Source organism: Abramis brama (assembly GCF_963993115.1).
Source record: "Abramis brama genome assembly, chromosome: 11".
Lineage (NCBI taxonomy): Eukaryota > Metazoa > Chordata > Actinopteri > Cypriniformes > Leuciscidae > Abramis > Abramis brama.
Genome location: NC_139973.1, coordinates 3,109,500 through 3,128,685, shown reverse-complemented (window position 1 = coordinate 3,128,685; position 19,186 = coordinate 3,109,500). Strand labels below are relative to the sequence as shown.

Sequence of the window (19,186 nt, the reverse complement as noted above, 5' to 3'; positions counted from 1 at the left end):
ATACAAATAAATAGTTTAAAAAATCATATATTGTGATTTCTGGATTTTTTTTATAGATTATGTCTCTCACAGTGGACATGCACCTACGATGACAATTTCAGACCCCTCCATGATTTCCAAGTGGGAGAACTTGCAAAATAGCAGGGTGTTCAAATACTTATTTTCCTCACTGTATATATATATATATATATATATATATATATATATATATGCTCAGTTTACAGGACTGATGTATCCTATGCTATCCCACAATCCTGTGAGTCTTTAGTTGGTAAAAAGAATAAAAGGTCTTTTTGGAAATTTATATATTTCCCCTCTTCATTAAATCAACTTCAGCCTCCAATTCTATAGAGAATTAATCATTAAAAACCTGATATAAAGCTTTTTTAGATCTGATCAGTGATTGTATCAGAGTGTAAAACCATGGTACACCATGAATGATTACTATATTAAGATATGGTGCTTCAAATTATGATGCATGTCTAGAAAAAACATAGTAATACCGTGATACTGTTTTGTAAGTGAGTGCAAAGTATTTTTAATGTGTCACACACAATGAATTCAATTCATATCAGACCACAGCATGACATTCACACTTTGTATTATAAACACAAGTGGTTTGCGGTGAACAATATTTCCAGTACATTTCTAGATTGAAATTTTGAACGATTTGCTTTACAACAGTCGCATTGTTTTCTCACCACACATACAGACATACATTAAACATATTTTATTGAGTATATAAATAGAATGTTACATTTATGTTTTATATGACATATATGTACATTTCCACACAGTTCTTGTATTAAAAAAAAGAGAGAATAAAAAGAATTTTACATAATACTGTACATGGAACGATTTCAGTACAAAACAATATTGCATAGAAAATTTACCACCTCTACATAATAATTTTAACATTTTAGTAAAATATATTTACTGTAGTAATATAGTAGGTAGCAGCAATTATGAGAACCTTAAATAGTTAATTTAGCCTGTCATTTCCATAAAGTAGGCCTAAATAAATAGAATAATCATATTTACTACTGTATGTATACTAATAGTTTGAGGTATATTTGAAGTGTGAGACTGATACATTCTGTATAGGTTAGCAGCAATATAAAGGTCTCGTAATGTGTCTGATCCATTGATATGGAGTCATGTGTTCAGGTTAGTACTGGAACAAGGTTTCTGCAAAGATAAAAAAAACAGGTTTTAAAATACAAGAAGATTCTCAGGTGCACACATGAGCATCAAACTGATATCTTTATGGTCTTGAATGAAACGCTTGAGCTCGTTTCAGTACCTCATCGGGGGACAAAAGCCACTGGAAGCTCTCGACTGGGAACCAGTGTTCCTGAATGCAGCGAGTCCACCGGCTCATGGTCTGTGGCCACAATCTCATAGTCGCGTAGTATCTGTAATAAACAGCATATGAAACATTAGGACTGGGTGAAGAAAATACATGCATCGTATCGGTAAGCGTTTAATGTCCAGCTGACGTACCCAGCAAAGACTCAGCTGGATCTGCAGCTCAGCGAGACGTCGGCCGATGCACATCCTCTTCCCGATCCCGAAGGGAACATGGGCGAACGGGTTGATGGAGCCTTTATCTTCCAGCCAGCGTTCTGGTCTGAACTGCTTCCCGTTGTCAAAATACTCCTCGTTTGAACCGATAGCCTGACTGTTGATCATCAGGACGGTCTGAGAACATAAAGAAATAGGGTTAAATAAATATAATGCTCCATGAACTGCTAAATATGAATGTGCATTGCATAAAATGTCTTTAAAACTTCACATTTAACATAGATATTATGATGAAGTTATGAATAGGACACAAACTAGTCACAGTCTTTTGCAAAACCCAGTTAGCTGTCTATGTAGGCAGTATTTTAAGTCAGGTGCACTATAACATCTTTTCATCAAACTCTATTAGAATCAATTGTGAGTCAATTCTTTCATTAGCTTCAATGCTGCTAATGATATGTATGTAATGTAAGCTGCTAATGTTTCCAAATCAGATGCTTATGAACTCTTATTTCAGTTATGATGTTGTAAGCGGTAATAGACATCAAGACCGCTCACTAGGTTTCGGATCAGAGTTCATATAGGGGGAAGTAGTGAGCAGGACTGCTAATAATGAATACTCACTCCTTTAGGCAGAGTATAATCGCCCAGCACGGTGTCTTTGTCCAAGGTACGGCTGGTGAACGGCACAGAGGGTGAAACTCTGCAGGAAAAAAACAACAACAACAATGAACCTCTTGCTGTTGAGAATTCCAGAGAATTTCCATCTTTTGCATGCATGAGACTGTAAGCTGAATGGCATGAGGCACTTTATGGCGCTAATGCAAGTCAAGGCTATAGATAATCCCACATTCACAGCACATGCTTCAGCATTATCCTTCTTTAATGTCCAAGGACATGTCTTCCTGTAACGCATGACTGTCGACTGGAACATGAAAGAGTGAGGGTATAAACACGACTTCCATGTGCTTTCGGATTCCAGTCGGGACTATTATTATGTCACCTGACTGGACCTGGTGAAGTCCTCATATGAACCTTCACAGCTGATTCCACACATTCATCAGAACAGTGCTGGGATGGATGGCTACATTTTTAAAAATTAAGGTTTTGAAATGGGGTTTTTACAGCAATGCCATAGAAGAATTATTTCTGGTTCCCCAAAGAACCTTTCAGTTAACCGTTTTTTAAAAGTTAAAGAACATTTTAATAACTTTTGTGCAATGGAATGTTACCATGAATGTTTAAGGCTCTTCATTGGACCATCAATGCCAATAAATAACCTTTATTTTTTAAAGGTGTAAGAAATATTTGGGTTCCCAAAATAACAGTTCTTAAATGAAGCATTTTAATAATCTAAAGAACCTTTTTCCACTAAACAATTTTTTTGTGCAATGGAAATATTTAAAAATAAAGGTTCCAAAAGGGAGTTTTTGCAGGGATAGAAGAACCATTTTGGGTTCCTCGAAACACGACATGTGTGAAGAACATTTTAAAAATCTAAAGAAACTTTTTCCAGTATAACAACCTTTTGTAATGTTTTGAAAGGTTCCTTGGATTTTACAGGTTCTTCGTGGAACCATAGATGCCAATAAAGGACCTTAATTTTTTAAGTTTGTAGGAACTATTTTGGTTCCCCAAAGAACCTTTCAGTAAACCATTTTTAAAAGTTAAAGAACCATTTTCTTGTGTAAAGAACATTTTAATAATCTAAAGAACTTTTTGTGCAATGGAAAGACTCCTTGAATGTTAAAGGTTCTTCATTGGAACCATCAATGCCAATAAAGAACCGTTATATTTAACAGTGAAAGATCCACTTCGAGTTCCCGAAAGAACTTTTCAGTGAGCAGTTCTTAATAATTTTTTCTTCGTGTGAAGAACAATTCAATAATCTGCAGAACTCTTTTTCTTTAAAGGAGCATTTGTGGAATAGAAAGGATCTATGAATGTTAAAGGTTCTTGATGGAACCATTGATGCCAAAAAAAGAAACAGAATTTTTAAGGGTTTTGGTTTCCCCAAATAATTTTGAAGAAGAACGAAAAGATTCCACACACAAAATAAAGGCCCTTTACTGATATTGATGTCATTTCCATCAAGAACCTTCTATTCCACAAAAGGTTCTTTATAGTGGAAAAGGGTTCTGTAAAGGGTTCTGTCATTCTTTGGGAGACCAAAAAAAATAATATATTTTTTAATTTGGAATTTAATCTAATTTGGAATCTATTTTTAAGAGTGCATGAATTTTAAAGGTTCTTCATGGAATCATCGATGCCAATAAAGAACCTTTATTTTTAAGAGTGTACAGTGGATTGTCTCAACCAGTATTAAGGGAAAACCTTTCAATTAAATCAAAAGAAAGACACGAGAAGTGATATTTTGCATTATGTAAAATCTGTTTTAAGAGCAATGAAGCACATTTTGGGGTGAAACATGACCCATCGACGGCGCTCATGCTCACCTCATGGACTCCTTCAGGCAGGCTTTGAGGTAGGGCATGTTCTTGATGTGTTCGGCACGAGGCGTCTTCCCAGCAGGCACCACGTCTTGGATCTCCTTCAGAAGTTTTGCTTGGGCGCAGGGGTTTCGGGAGAGGTTGAAAATAACCCAACACATGCTATTAGCCGTCTGCAGGGGGAAAACAAGAAGGATTTGCTTGGTCAATCAGGACACACTGTACAATTAACACTCGCCCTGCCTCATTCTTCTGACTTATGTGCTTGAGTGAACTAAGCCTGGATAAGAGCAGAACAAAGACGAGTTAAATCAACAGTTTTTTTAGCTCGCTGGCGTGTGACTGGAAAACAAGCTCGCTGAAAAACAGGCTTGTTTGTCTGGGGTTGTGAAAGCTGGTGTGTGTTGTGAACGCACCGTCTCCACTCCTCCGACCTGAAGTTCTGTTGTGGCGGCGTACAGCTCCTTCTTGGTGAGGTGGTTCTGGTGGAAGATATCGCAGAGGAAATCGTCCGCTTTGCCCTTTGAGTTCTTCGTCAGCTTCTTGTCAATGTAAAGTTTAGCTGTTGAGATGATAGATTGCTTGAGTGATTGGTGACATTTCTGATGGATGCTTTTTAATAAAAGTGTGTGCATTCTTAAATGGTATTTCAAAGTGAATAAAACATGCTATTTGCTCAATAATATTTACAGTGAATGCATGATGTTATTTAATGGTGTCCTTTATTGAAAGTTATGTTCACCAAAGCTGCATTTATTTGAAGGAAAATACAGTAAAAATAGAAATATTGTGAAATATTATTACTGTTTTAATATATTTCGAAATGTAATTGATTCCTGTGATCAAAGCATCATTACTCCAGTCTTCAGTGTCACATGATCCTTCAGAAATCATTCTAATATGATAATTTGCTGGAAAAAAATACAATTTCAGCTTTCAAATTGGCTGTACAACTTAAATTATATTAAACTGTGAAAAAAGAGGTTAATCTTGTATAGCTTTTGTTATACAAAAGTTGAAATTGCTTAAATTATTTTGATGAGTTAAAGAGTTTGAATTAACTTATAACAGTAATTTAAAATCTGCTTTTCTGTATTATGCAAAGCACTTCGAATCATCACTGTGAAATGTTTCATTTAAATAAACAAATGATTTAATTTGTATTATGTATTTGTAATCTTTTTTATATATTTGTTTAATATTCAATATTCAGAGGAATATGTATATATCCTTGTATACTTTCTACCAAATGCAGAAATGTAAATAACTAATTTTTAATTAAACACTGGTATGGTGTCTAAACGGTCATCCTAAACGTGTCCGACATCTTGAACGTGTCCAGCACATGCTGCTGTGGTTTAGCTGCAGGAAAGATGAAGTATTGGTGATAGTGTGACAGGAGTCTGTCAGTGAGAGCCGCTAATGGAGCAACACAACAAACTGAGAGTAACTCAGTCTCGCGTCGACATTCCTACCGCCTCTCTCTCCCTCCCTGCTGGAATACAAATATTTGGCTGGATTCTCTTGCACTTAGGTCACCGCGTTTACTACCGTGGTTCACTCGTGGTCTCTCTCTCTCTCTCTCTCTCTCTCTCTCTCTCTCTCTCTCTCTCTTTCTCTCTCTCTCTCTCTCTCTCTCTCTCCTGCTGTGCACACTCTTCTTCTTTTAGGGGGTCGAGGCAGAAAGCCGTAAGTTCATGTGTCATCACCTGACTGTAAATGTGCTTTGAACACTTTATGGGTCACACGTCATTTGATCAAGGAACTCTTTAGTACCTGTGCTAAAAATACGGTCCCATGCCGCTGTGTGGTCTTTCCATGTTTTGGTGTTCAGAATCCTGTGAAGCTCCACGGGCGTCACCATCATTGTTCCAAAGGTGCTCATCATCTGAAAGAGAGAAAGCACCATCTGTTTTTTTAACTAGCTTACTTGCATCTTAGCATTTCTAATGCCTCAAAACGCAGCTAAGGAGATGTGGATAAAGCTTAACTTTCATCAGTTTCATCAATAGTCTAAATATGTGTTCAAAATATTGATTGGGTCAAAGATATGGTCAATTTACCGTTTTTACCGACGTGATGAAATTCATGGCCTCCTCGCTGACATGGTCTTGCAAGAGCCCAAAACGTGTGTCATAGAGCACATAGCAAATGGCTATAAGACCAAAAGAGAGAGAAACGTTAAATGCATTTCATTATAGCAATGCACTATAGTATATGTGGGAAGTGTTGCATGAAAACTCACTTTCAAAGGACCACTTGTTCAGTTCAAAATACAAATCATTGATCTTTCCATTGACATTGGCTCTTCCGATCCTCTTTATCAAATCAGCTGAAACCTTAAAGACAACAATCAGTCATATACGTGCATAGACGTGGATGATACAGTACGTGAACTGATGTTTATCAAGCACAACTCACTTCATTGATTTTCCCATCCAGTTTCATGACTTCGGTTGGTTTCATGAGTTTCTGCTGGAAAGCACTGCGCACCCGCTGCCAGTCCTTCCCTTCCCTGCAAATACACCAGTTTAAAATACCACAACTGTCATGAAATAACTAATAAAATCTTGTAAGAGAACCAGGATATTTACAGTATGAGCAGCCCATAAGCCTCGTCCCGCATGTCTCTGTAGGCTTTCCATGGTTTGATCTCCAGTCTCTGAGGATAACTGCCCTCCTTCCTGTAAAGAGCCTCCAGTAAACCCGGAGCCCCGATGTGAACCGACTCAAAAGAGCCCAGCTTCATCCGGAAGATCTTCCCAAACTTCTTATGGTAATCGATCTGAGGTAAAAAAAGAAGAGAGAAAATAAAAAACTTAAAACTGTGTGTGTGTGTGTGTGTAGAGATATAAAGTGCTCTAAATAAGCATAAATAAAGTCAAAAGTTTCACTAAACATCACAAAAATATCACTAATTAAGTTTAATTAAGTTGAAGTTAATTTATAGTGTACATATAAATAAGAAAAATATAATAATTATTATTATTAATGCAAGAAAAGCCTTTTTAATAGTATATTTCATAAACATTTTGATGCAAATTATTTTAAATAGGTATAAACAGATTTTTTTTTTAATTAAAAAGTGTTTTTATTTTAAATTTGACACCAAAAAGTTATTTTAAAATCATTAAAATATATAAGGACCTAAATGAACTTAAAAAAAAAAAAAATGTATAATGCATAATAGGATAATGCAGAGGTTCATACCAGCGCCTCATGTTGTCTCTTTAAGCCTCCTTTGCGGAGCACCTCGATGAGGCTGCCGAACAGCGGCCAGTTTGTTGGTCCAGGAATGGAGTCGAGACTGTGCGCGCACGGCGCGCTCCCGCCAGCATCCTTCGAGTCCAGCACGCACACGGAGGATGTGGGCTTACAGTGCTGAAGCCCCACAGACGACTTCTTCTTCAGTAGCTCCAGAATCTGAGGACCTTTTTGGATATGCACTCTCATCTTAAAGCGTGCGTAAAACGACGTGCGTAAAAGTGTCAGTGGAGTTTCTCTTAGATGCCACTATAGCCTATATATATACTCGCGGCTGTGTTTATCTCGGTCGGACGCGGCGACCAATCAGGAATCGTGTGTGGAAGTCGAGCCCACCATTCATTTATGGATCTACGTTGGTGAGTAGCGCATGACCCCGCACAGACCGAGGAAGTGCCCTCAAACGCGCTTTATAAATAAACATAACGGAGGTGAGGCGGTTCGCTTTGAGCTGGCCTCAACTCCTCTCTCTGAGTCAACACTGAGACCGCAAATATTTACTCAGCAGCTCCTGCGCGCTCCTGGCCAAAGGCGATCGGCAATCGCGCTTGTTTGTACAGTATTTGCGATGGTGCCATGGAACATTTCGACGTGGAATTTCATTGATGGCATTTCACATTTCATCATCATTATGTATACGTGCAGCACTTGATTGATAATACTGCAAAAAAAAAAAAAAAAAAAAATTGAAAAGAAAAGTTTCTAAAAGCTTTTTGCATTGAGATAAGTTCATTTATTGGTTTTAGTACAGTATTGAAATCAGAATAGTTGATGAGTAACATGGATGTGTCCATGAATATCAAGATTTTAGATTGAGAAGTTGCATGTGTGAATGAGAGGAAGTGCATATTCATATACAGTACAAATGTAATTCATATAAAGTATTCAATGAATATGATGTAATGAAGACAGCATGCATAATAATCCTAGAAGAACAAAAAAGTATCTCCAGTTGAATTACAGCATTTTAACCAGCGTTTAGGACAAATATAGCACGTTTTATGCAGCTGTAGAGATTCAAAGTTCTCTAAATAACCATACATAAAGAAAACAAAATTAACTAAACTTCACTAAAATAACTGATTTACTAAGTTAATTTATAGCATATATATATATATATATATATATATATATATATATATATATATATATATTAGGCTAAAAGAGCACACAAATTGAAATAAAATCAAGCATTTATATTATTAATGCAAATGCAAGACAAGTCATACTATTTTTTATTTGTATATTGTATTTTATACACTGATTCAAATTACTTTAATAAACATATAAAATTAACTTTAAAATAATTACTAAATAGTACAAGTTAATGTAAAGTTAAGTTTATTTAATGCTCAAAATAATGAATTGGTTTAACTAGGACAAACTTAAATTAAACGAATAAGTTCAGTCAAATTAACTTTTATGAGTATTTAGCACTTTCTTTTTCTTTCAAGTTCACAGAACTGATATATTTTAAGTAAACTGAACTGTTTAATTGTTTTGAGTTTCTTTCAATTTAGACAAACTTAAGTTTAACTGAAACGGCTGGGATGTCTATTTCCCAGCATGCTTTGCCGATGGCACTCGAAAGGGAGAGTGAATGCTAAAATTAAGTGTAATATAATGGGGGTTTTGTGTGTGCAAGATTAATGTTAAGTAGTGATTAATGTTTTGTTATGCTAATTTAGAAGAATTTCTGTTAATGTTGGTTTTAGCATAGTTACCATCATGGTGACAAGTGGTGCATGCAGCTTGACTTGAGAGCAAATAAAACCTTTATAATGCTGCACTCATACAGCAAGTGCTACTTAACAAATTAGTATGTTTGCAAACTTGTTAAAGCTAGCCAAGTTTAACTAATAAGAGTGTTCACATTGAGATTACATGAAAGTTTTAAGTTAAATGTATTAATTAGTGAACTCAAACATTTCAAGTTAAGAACAATTAAAATGTATAAGTAAAACAAAAATCTGCCAGTTCTGCTTACTTAAACTTTGAATTTCTTTACTTAAAAAATTTGAGGCAACTGATTGCCTTACATTTTTTGCGTTTTGCCAACTTATTCGGGTTTACAGTAAGGGTCTTGCTGCCGGACCATGTTGTTAATGTGTGTATCGTATGATCCGTGAGGTTTGAGTATAAAATTAGCCGGGGGAAGCGTGTTGCCCAGTACCCAGTGTGCATGATGCAAAAACACCATCTTACATCTGAACTCAAGCCCACTGGTAATCCCACGCTCATGGTAGTTTAGTATAGTTTTACAAAAGTACAGATATGCGGTACAGCAAACATGTTGACTCATAGCACATAGACCTTGTTTAAATAACCTTGAACCCTCCGCAGTGCTTGCTGTGCTGCCGTAGCATTTAACAAGATCAAGTCCACAAAACACACAGAGAACAGATTCATCACGATTGTGTTTGGAAGAGCCATGTCTGTTGACCAATGATCTCAAAATGGCCAAATATTGGCGGATTTATCATATAATTTGTATGCCTATCATATATGTAAAAGTATATTGAATTACATAATTAATTTAAATAATTTATAACAAAAAAATAATAAATAATAAATATTTCTTAGGAATAGAGTTTCAATTGTCGCTTTTCCTTCTGTTAGTAGCGACACCCCTTTAAATTACAAAGCCAGTTCCCTGATGATGACATCATTCCCCAGGAAGTGACATCATTTAGGAGGGAAATCAGCAGCACACATTTTAGTGAGTATTTTCTCTAGAACATTCCATCCTGTTTGAGAAAGTCAGTATGAAGACATCTGAAGTATCATTTGTTTGCAGAAATTAATCAAAGCACTTTAACACTTGTGCACTTCAGAATTAGTTGGTTAACGGTGGAGATGTTTGGACTATAAACAGTGAAGCGAGTAGTCAGAGTTTATAGTGATGTTGGTTCTGTTAGGCCATGCTTTTGTTAACCTAAAAACACATGTAACAACAATACAACAATAACATGTTTTGTTAAGTAACATACTCAATAAAACTTTAACTCTTGTTAACTTTATTGGGCTAAAGTGACTAAATGAATGCAATATGACCCGATCCTCAGGTTGTTCCGGAACACATGGGTGGTCGTTTTGTTTTTTGGCAAAAACAAGGTATTAGAGCTATTGAAAGAACCACAGCCATGCAAGGACTTAAACCCCTAAACTTGTTTTGGGTTATTTGGCAGTACTAGACTGTGAAATATTGTGGTTTATACAAGACTCTTTCTTTGGTAAATTTTGGTTAAGCTCTTTCATACTTTTGGATTTTTTATTGCTCAACACTGGTTTGATTTTCTTCAGAAAGAGTAGATCAAAAGAAATGGAAAACAAGATAAAACTGCTCATGCATATCCATAAAAACACACATGGTTTTGAAACACATGGTGTTTGGCCATGCAGAACTCACCGTCACGATGTTGGCGTTGTGTGTTGCTGCCAGTGCATTGCTAGACAGTTTCTAAGGTGTTCTGGGTAATTAATATGTGGTTTCTTTGGTGTTGTTAATTGATGATTTCCACATGGTTATTTAGTGGCCTTTGTGAGATTCATCTCAGGTCAGGGATTTTTTTTTTTTTCTGTTTGCTTGGAAAAGTGAAAGTACACCACTTGTACCTCTTATACTCCAAATAGTACAAAATGAGTTAAAACTTAACTTACACAGCTAATTAAGATTCAATTATATGATATGTAACATGTTTTTAACATTCTGTGAACCCATGTGTGTGCCTCATAAACTCGTTGACCCTACACACGTAAGACACATGAAGTGAACCAAAACTGATGACTCAAGCTCGTACGACCCCGACTGAGGGGTCATTGAGTTCAGTGACAAGCCTGCACACATGCACATAAACACTTTGAATCTTGACAAATGAATGTCTCTTTTATCTTTGACTGCATTAGAATGATTTCTTAATTCAAAATATAATCAAAGATCGCATATGTGAACACCTTCGAGGAGTTTGGCTATTGAAAATAGAACTTTTTAATCAATGAACTCTTCTCAAATGAACAACATTGTATAATTATGCAATCACTTAAACCTCTATGATTAACTCCAGCAAATTGTTGACTGCCACAGAGAGGATCTTATCTGATTGTTGAAACATGACTGCGCTCCTTGAATAAGCTCCCACATTCTCAAACCAGATTTCTCAGCCACATCTGTTTCTCGTGCCGGTTGACGACCTTAGCCATCCTGTGCAGAATAAAGCATTCGACTATGGCATCAAGGTGTTGAAAGAGTTGTGTGTGTGCTTTAGAGTAAAAAATGTCCCTATAGCATCATTCATTCCTATTATCACATCAGCACATACATGAGAAACTAATCTGGTCCAATAGCACCATTTCGCCGTCAATTTACAGTGCGTTTACGCCTCTTGGACAGTGATTTATAGATGTCATTTGAGAGCGGCACAGAGAACTCACTGACCCTCTCTGAGGTTTTTATTGCGTAAACGACTCGGTGGGCTGGGAAAGGGTTAAGGGTTTCCCTATACCTTTAGCAGCCACCTTTGGTCTACTCGGGACCTCAAAGAGTGTTTGATTTAGGGCCATCGTTGCAATGCACATTTATCATAAAGTCTTTATGAAATGAATTGGGGTGTTGGTGCAGTGGTTCCCAACTTGGTGGGTTTGGACCCAAGATTGGGTATTGTTGACAGCAGTGGAAACAACAATGCAAATTGTAAATAATAAAGTGCAACTAAGCATAGATAAGATCGACAGCTTCCATATCTTTTGTTGTTGACGTCAGATGCCATTGAATACAGGCCGCAGAGAGCATGACACTTTCAGCATGTTAATAATTGTGCATATTGTTTGGTCTGTGCAGTTCATGGTAATACATTTCAGTGTGTGATTTGAGGGATGTTTTTCTTTACTTGTGTTGGAGTCACCAATTGATATCCAATGTAAAGTGTGTCGTAAATCAAAAACAGTTGAGAACCATCCACATCCAGTTTGCTGGCAACAACAGATTATTTTCAGACTCTGGTCAACTTTGGGCTATTTTGCTTTCATAACTGGTGGAAAGAAAACACATTCAAGTGTTTATTTTAGTACACATGATCTATTTGTGTATGTAGATTTAAATTATAAGACATATCTATAAAGGCAGGTTTCTCAAAAATGAATTGTTTTCTCTGCCATTGAGTCAGAAATATCATCTTCAGTATTTAACACTTTTATTCCTATCTATATTCTGAAGGTTTTTACAGAGGGATTTGCTCATATATCATTTGCATGGTTTAATGTATATAAGATTTTACTCCTTAAACAAGGAACCTTATCTCTAATATATCAACAAAATGAAATCCAATGTTTTTAATCTAATGCTCAGATTTACAGGTGAAACTCGAAAAATTCGAATATCGTGCAAAAGTTATAATTTTGATGATTATGGCTTACAGCTTATGAACAAATCTCAGAAAATTAGAATATTACATGAAATCAATAAAATAAAATAAAAGATTTTAAATACAGAAATGTCGGCCCTCTGAAAAGTATAATCATGCATATGTATATAGTTATATATACTAAATATATTAGTTTCACCTTTTAATTTGAATTACTGAAATACACGAACTTTTGCACGATGTTCACATTTTTCGAGTTTCACCTGTAGGCAAATGACTGCGTATTTAATTTGATAATTAATCATGAACATAATATTTCAGAAAACTTGTAATATCAAACAATTGTCTTTGTGTACTGTGAGAACTCAACTGGGAAAAGTATGGTGATATCCATTAGTTAATTTTTACCCTATTCACCCGTAGTGTCTTAACTTCATTTAAGTCTGATTGACCTCATTTTAAAAGATTTTAACAAAGTCCACATCAAAAATCCATACATTGGTGCTCTACTTTTGCACAGCCTTGAGAGGAAAGGGTTAAAATGAGCCGATAGATCAACGAGTGCAATCAATAGCTGTTTTCCCAAACCAGCTCCTCGTATTTGCATATTTGACAGAGTAAACGTGCGTCTTCACTTGCCAGCAGAGAGAGATTATTAACATTTTTGCGCTCATCCTGTGGCCGCATGTACAAAGCATACTTTCACTGGAATGTTCCTGCTTTCAGATGGATGAGTCGAAAGACGACAGCACGGATAAGAGCAGCACATCCCAGAGGAACATGACACATTATGTTTGGGTTTTCCTCAGAGATGGTGGTCGTAGAGAAGAGTGTGAATGTGTAGATCAGCTCAGATCATTCAGGGTCATTCAGAGAAAAGTGTTTGAGATCTCAGACAGATGTTTGAGATCTGAAACTGAAGGAGACACATGTGAGGTCGCTGGGGTCATTTTCTCAGTAGAAACATCTGAGAACTGAGATACTTAGTCCAAAGTCTATTCGCTCTCCATTGAATCTTATTGCTTTCTAAGAAAAACTTGAGAAATTACTGTAAAGGGCTCTCGTTTCTGATTGGTCTTTCCCATAAAATGTAGCTTGTAAACAGTCTGTTTGGGTGTTGTTATCTTGAGTCAAGAAGATTAACACTTTAAAACCACCGGTGACGCACTGCCATGAGAACTAGCGAGTTGATTATAAGTAGGTTAGAATCACTCACCCCCAAAAAAGTGACAAAGCCAGGATTGTGTTTCTTACCTTCTTATCTTTTTTAACCATTCTTGTGATGTCATGTCACAAGCAAACCACCATGAGATGATTTACTTTTGACCCTTTCCCATAATTTTTCTTTATATGTCATTTTGATGGTGAAGTGGTGCCTCCAACAAATGTATCTTTGATCGCAAATACATAATTTAAAGAAAAATGGTATGGGGATGATTACAGTATATTCTTTACTGAAGAAGGTCAGTGATTTTAACAGAAAAACTATATAAAACGCTACAGTTATTTGGTCAGCCGTATTAAATTAAGTTGCCTTAGCATATAAAATTAAAGTTATATTTTAAAATACAATATAGGGGTGAATACAGGCTGATTGGGACACTTTTTGCCATTGAGATGACTGGGAAAAAGAGTCCCAATCCCAAATAGAGTTTTTAAAGCTTTATGTTTACAGTAAAGTTCTAGTAACAACTCCTACCAGTTTTTTAATATTTAATTTTGAATCAGTTATACTCTTATACTCTTGTCTGAAGAGGATTTTGGGGTTAAATGACATGAAGTGAAGCTTTGCAGCCGGTTGCAACAAACCTCTTAAGTGAAGAAAAGTCACTTAGCCTGGTTTCCATTACAGATTTGTACAAAACTTTTGCGATATTTTGTAGATAAAAAACTATTGTGAAATGACGGCGTTTCCATTAGCCAATGTTATGCGACTAAAACGTAATTTTTCCTCTCGTGATAAGTCATTCCAAAAATCATGGTGACTGATGTTGGTAGGTTTACATATATCCCAGCCAGCGCACTAGCCATTATTTTAAATCTAAGGAGACGTAGGCGTGTTATCCAAGCTTTAATGGCAAGGAAAGCTTCTTATACTTATACACATATGAGGTGTTTCTGCGAGATTATATGACACAGTTTCACAGAGGAACTGTGGATTCAGAATGATCATGTGACTTACGTACACCAGGTGACCTGTAAATGAGACTTTTTTGCGATATATATGGGAGTTTTTGCAAAATTGACATGTTTCCATTGGGCGTATTTTGAATTTTCAATTTCAATTTGTGCAATTTGAAGGGCAATGGAAACGCAGTTAGTGATGACTTAAGCATTAGCGCATTGCCAAGAGACCTATTTTATTTTACATATTCACGTAGCCTATATACCGTGTACTGCTTAAAGCTAAAATAGTATACTAAATGGGAAAGAGTGAGCATAACACTTTGAACAATTCAGGCCAACTGAAACCAATTTCCCCAAATTGTATTTTAATTCAAATTTCAAATAATGTATTTTGTGAGTTTTTAGACTATAAAGAACTAAGTGGATTTTAGTCAGATTTCTGCTGCTTGTCTGAACAAAGCCTACACTGTCAACTCTCACTACTAAACGGATTCAAAGAGCCAGTAAACTGCCCGACTCATAGGTGATGAAACCCCTCGTCCTCCATGACCCCGACCAAGATACTTAAAGCCTCGGGTAAATTTGCTGAAGCTCTTGACCTTAGATACTGTGTCCCATAGGGCACATAAACCCTATTTAGGGTGCAGTGCCTTTCGGAAACAAGCAGAAATCCAGCTGGTCTTATCTTATCATGTTATGAGTAAGCAAACAGGAGCACAGAGAATGTCAGCCTGCACATTACCCTACACACATCAATCCCCCTGAGAACTGAAGAGCTCACTAACCCATCAGTTTGATGTGAGAGTAAATTGTAAATCTATTTGGGCTTGAGGTTCTTTATTGCACCTTCTTTTCCAGTCGTTTAGTTTTCTGCCATTTGACGTCTGTTAGTGGTAGAAATTTGAACAGAGCAAATACCCTCCAGACGACGAGCGGAAAAACTATCAGACTGGAATCTTGATGTTGTTTTACACAAGGTTAAAAACATTCCCATAAATCTGCCCACCATGATGACTAGATCATGCCTTTTAAAATGAATCATCCCCCAATGAAATCAAAATTGGAGTTTTGTGGTTTCATAAAACTTCAATTTTCTGGATCTCTCCTGGACTGTTCACTGAATTCATTTATGTACCATCCATCCATCCATCCATCCATCCATCCATCCAGAACTACTTTCATTTCTAAGTATCTTGTAATTTCCTTAACACTTGTTTCTAGGGCATTTATACGCAGTTGCTAAGGTGTTTTGTCTAGTTGCTAGGGTATTTTGGGGGTTATTTACTGGGTTATTTATAGTCAATCTATTTCTATTGATCTAGAAGGAAAATAGAAGAAAAAATAAACTAATCTGAATGACTGTTTACCTACACTGGAACTGATAGGTGTTGACAGTGTTACTCGACCCATTCAGCGCCATTTGGCATTGTGCCGGGTTTGCTAAGTCTGTGGTTTCCACATGGCTACTTCTAAAATGTTGGCGCGGGTTATTTTTTCCCCCCATGAGTTAAAGGTTTATTTGACTGAAATAGATGTATTGAGATATTTTAAAAGGATGAAGTCTTCCAAATGTTTTGGAAGAACTCCCGCTACACATTTCCAGTGTCACACAAAAGTGACTCAGTGTTATTATGAGCTCATCACTGCTGGTTGTTATGATGGGGGTTGTATAGCCAACATGTGGTTTAGCCAACATGTTGATTCAAATCACTCAGCTCTCACTTAGGTCTTTACTATACACGATTTTCTAAAATATAAGCGGACACCTGTGCATAAACCAGACTGCTGTTTGGAAAAGGTCTTGACACATTAAAGCTCTGAATAATATGATCTGAATGCAAACTGGACACATGATCATGCCCTTACTGATGGAATGGTCTAATGATCTATTGGTTGCCAGGGAATTACTATGCAGTTGCTGGGGTGCTCTAAATAGTTTTTAGCATAGTTGAAAGTGAAAGTGAAAGTGACTTGCTCAAGGGCACTTCAGTCATTTACTGCTGGTTCTGGAATCGAACCAGGAACCTTTGGGTTACCAGTCAGACTTGCTAACCATTAGCCCACAACTACCTCCAAAGTGCTTTGTTGGTTGCTAGGTGGTTGCTAGGGCGTTGCTATGTGGTATGCAGTTGCTAGGGTGTGCTGAATCATTTTTTGTTCATTGCTGTGCGCTTGCAAATGGTTTCTGGCTGTTTGTATTGCATTGGTATGTGGTTTACTAGGTTCGGATTACTATAGTCTTTCGTAGCTTCAGACTGACAGAAGGTCTGGACTCCATCACAGCTTTCATTTGCCAAGGACCGTCTTACCGACATGTAAAGTAACCAATCACATTTCGGTTTGTTCCGTGTCTTGTTTAGGGGCGTGAAAATATAAATTCGATGTCTCTACGATTACAGACCGGCGTGAAATGATTAATTCAAGAATGTTGTGCAAGTTTACTACAACAATGGAGCCGCAAACTTCACATACTTTTGAAAATCCTGCGTTTATGATCCTGGTAAGCGCTCATTGTCACAGTTGTGAACACAGTGGCTTGCTTTTCCCATAAGGGGGTTTGACATCAAGGCATCTTTGTTTCCAGGCAGACTGTTAAAGAACACGACACACACGTCTCCTGGAAATCCTGTAGAATTCAACCAATCAAATGACGACTTCGAAACTCCTGAAGTATTTCCCATTTTGTGTGCCATATGCATCAGACGTTCACTAGAGCTAGAGTTACTAGAGCTTTGACAGGTGATTGCTAGGGCATTGTTATGTGGTTTAAAGGATGTGTCAACTTGCTTTTATGCATTGATGTGCACATTTAATGGTCTTTTGTGTAGTTTTAAGAGCATTGCTATACAGTTGCAAAGGTTTTATTTTATTGCTGTGCAGTTATTATAGGATACTGCACTGCATGAAAAGAGGTGTATCCGGACCAGTATACTCCTGTATACACTGCTGAAATTCGGAAGAATCCAGGAGTATACTGGCCGGATAGCTCAAATTCCATGGGTCTGTATATATCTGTATACATCCAAAATGATACCAAATCGGATGTATGTTATGGACATATACTTCCATGCTACAGCCATTTGTTGCCATGGCAAGTAATCCCATCAAAGGTTTTTTCAAGAGAACATTTTCACACCTTTGTGCACCTTTTGGCCTTCCCCCCTATTGGTCCTTTTCTTTTAAAACCACTCCCATTACTCAGACCACTATTGGAGGACAGGACACATTGAAAACCCAGGAAAGTGATTTGATTGGTTACTTTTAGAACATAGCCCACCCTAGGCCTTATCGCAGAGTGATTTGATTGGTTATAGGCCAGCTATGCAGATATTGCTCAGTATACACTAAACCCCCCTTCCCCCAATTTTAATACATTCAAATATAATTTTAAAAACACACACAAAAAACAATGAGAAAGTCTGACATTTTTATTAAGGTAAATAAAACATTCCAAAGAGCATTATAAACAAGCATTAAAAAGGAATGGGGGAACAAAAATATTTGAAGGGATGAAAATGTAAAGGAACAAAAACAAATATAACATGAACATTCCAAAGAACATTATAAACATACATTAAAATGAATGGGGAAAAAGAAATGTGAACAAAGGTGTAAAGGAATAAAATACAAAACGTGGAGATAAGCAACATGCACATCAAAAAGGAACAAATATACAAAGTATACAATATAAAACGATCAATAAATAAGAAATATAGAAATTAAAGTGTATATAACATATATGTAAATATTCATTTTTTCAAACTGCCATGATGCACTGGTGGTGTGACATGTAGCGTGGGTCAGCCTCTAGTCTGGTTTGTAGTACCTGGCAGAGAGCAGATAACTCTGTGGTTCTGTTCGGTGGAGACCTCAGCATCCACACTGGCCTTCCATCAACAATAGCATCTTCATCAGACATCAGTTCTATTGTTGCAGTCTTCCACAGTTCCCTTTCTGTGTTGGTTTGTACAACACTGGACCTGGTCTCCAGCAACTGCAAAACATGACAGTAATTTAACCACTAAAACACAGAGAGGAGGACAGTTACATTCTGAAGAAAGAAAAAAAAGAAAAAACTGCTTAACCAGTTTCTTAACTTACCCGTCTCTTTCTTTGACGGTTCTTTGCAATGTTCTTCATAGTGTTTCTTTTCTGGGCCTTTTCAGGCTGAGCCAAAGAATACTTTCTCCGCAAAGTCTCAAAATACGTCTTGCAACCTGTTAAATAAATCATAAATAAATGTAATGCCAATAAAACTAAGTAAAACAGAGGACATTAAAATGATTACATCATCTTTAAGATTACCTTTTACACATTCAGGGTCAACGTCTGTAAAAGTTGTCCTTAATTCTTCGAAGAGGTAAGTGGTCACAGCTAGAGTTCTCAACGGGCCTGAAAATTACAACCCGACCCGACCCGTGGCTTTTAAAGCCCGGACCCGATGTAACCCGACACATCAAC

General features: G+C 36.8%; 1 protein-coding gene across 1 annotated transcript; it reads right to left on the bottom strand.

The window, feature by feature from the left end:
- Positions 1-509: 509 nt before the first annotated feature.
- Positions 510-7,625, bottom strand: cyp24a1 (cytochrome P450, family 24, subfamily A, polypeptide 1). The gene is made up of 12 exons (XM_084129001.1): positions 7,185-7,625; positions 6,569-6,759; positions 6,396-6,489; positions 6,220-6,313; positions 6,038-6,129; positions 5,751-5,862; positions 4,391-4,536; positions 3,981-4,147; positions 2,149-2,227; positions 1,504-1,701; positions 1,304-1,415; positions 510-1,188 (listed from the first exon to the last, which is right to left on the bottom strand). The coding sequence occupies exons 1-11, from the start codon at positions 7,425-7,427 to the stop codon at positions 1,305-1,307; spliced, it is 1,527 nt and encodes a 508-aa protein (XP_083985127.1). The 5' UTR covers positions 7,428-7,625; the 3' UTR covers positions 510-1,188; position 1,304.
- Between the last annotated feature and the right edge of the window lie 11,561 nt (positions 7,626-19,186).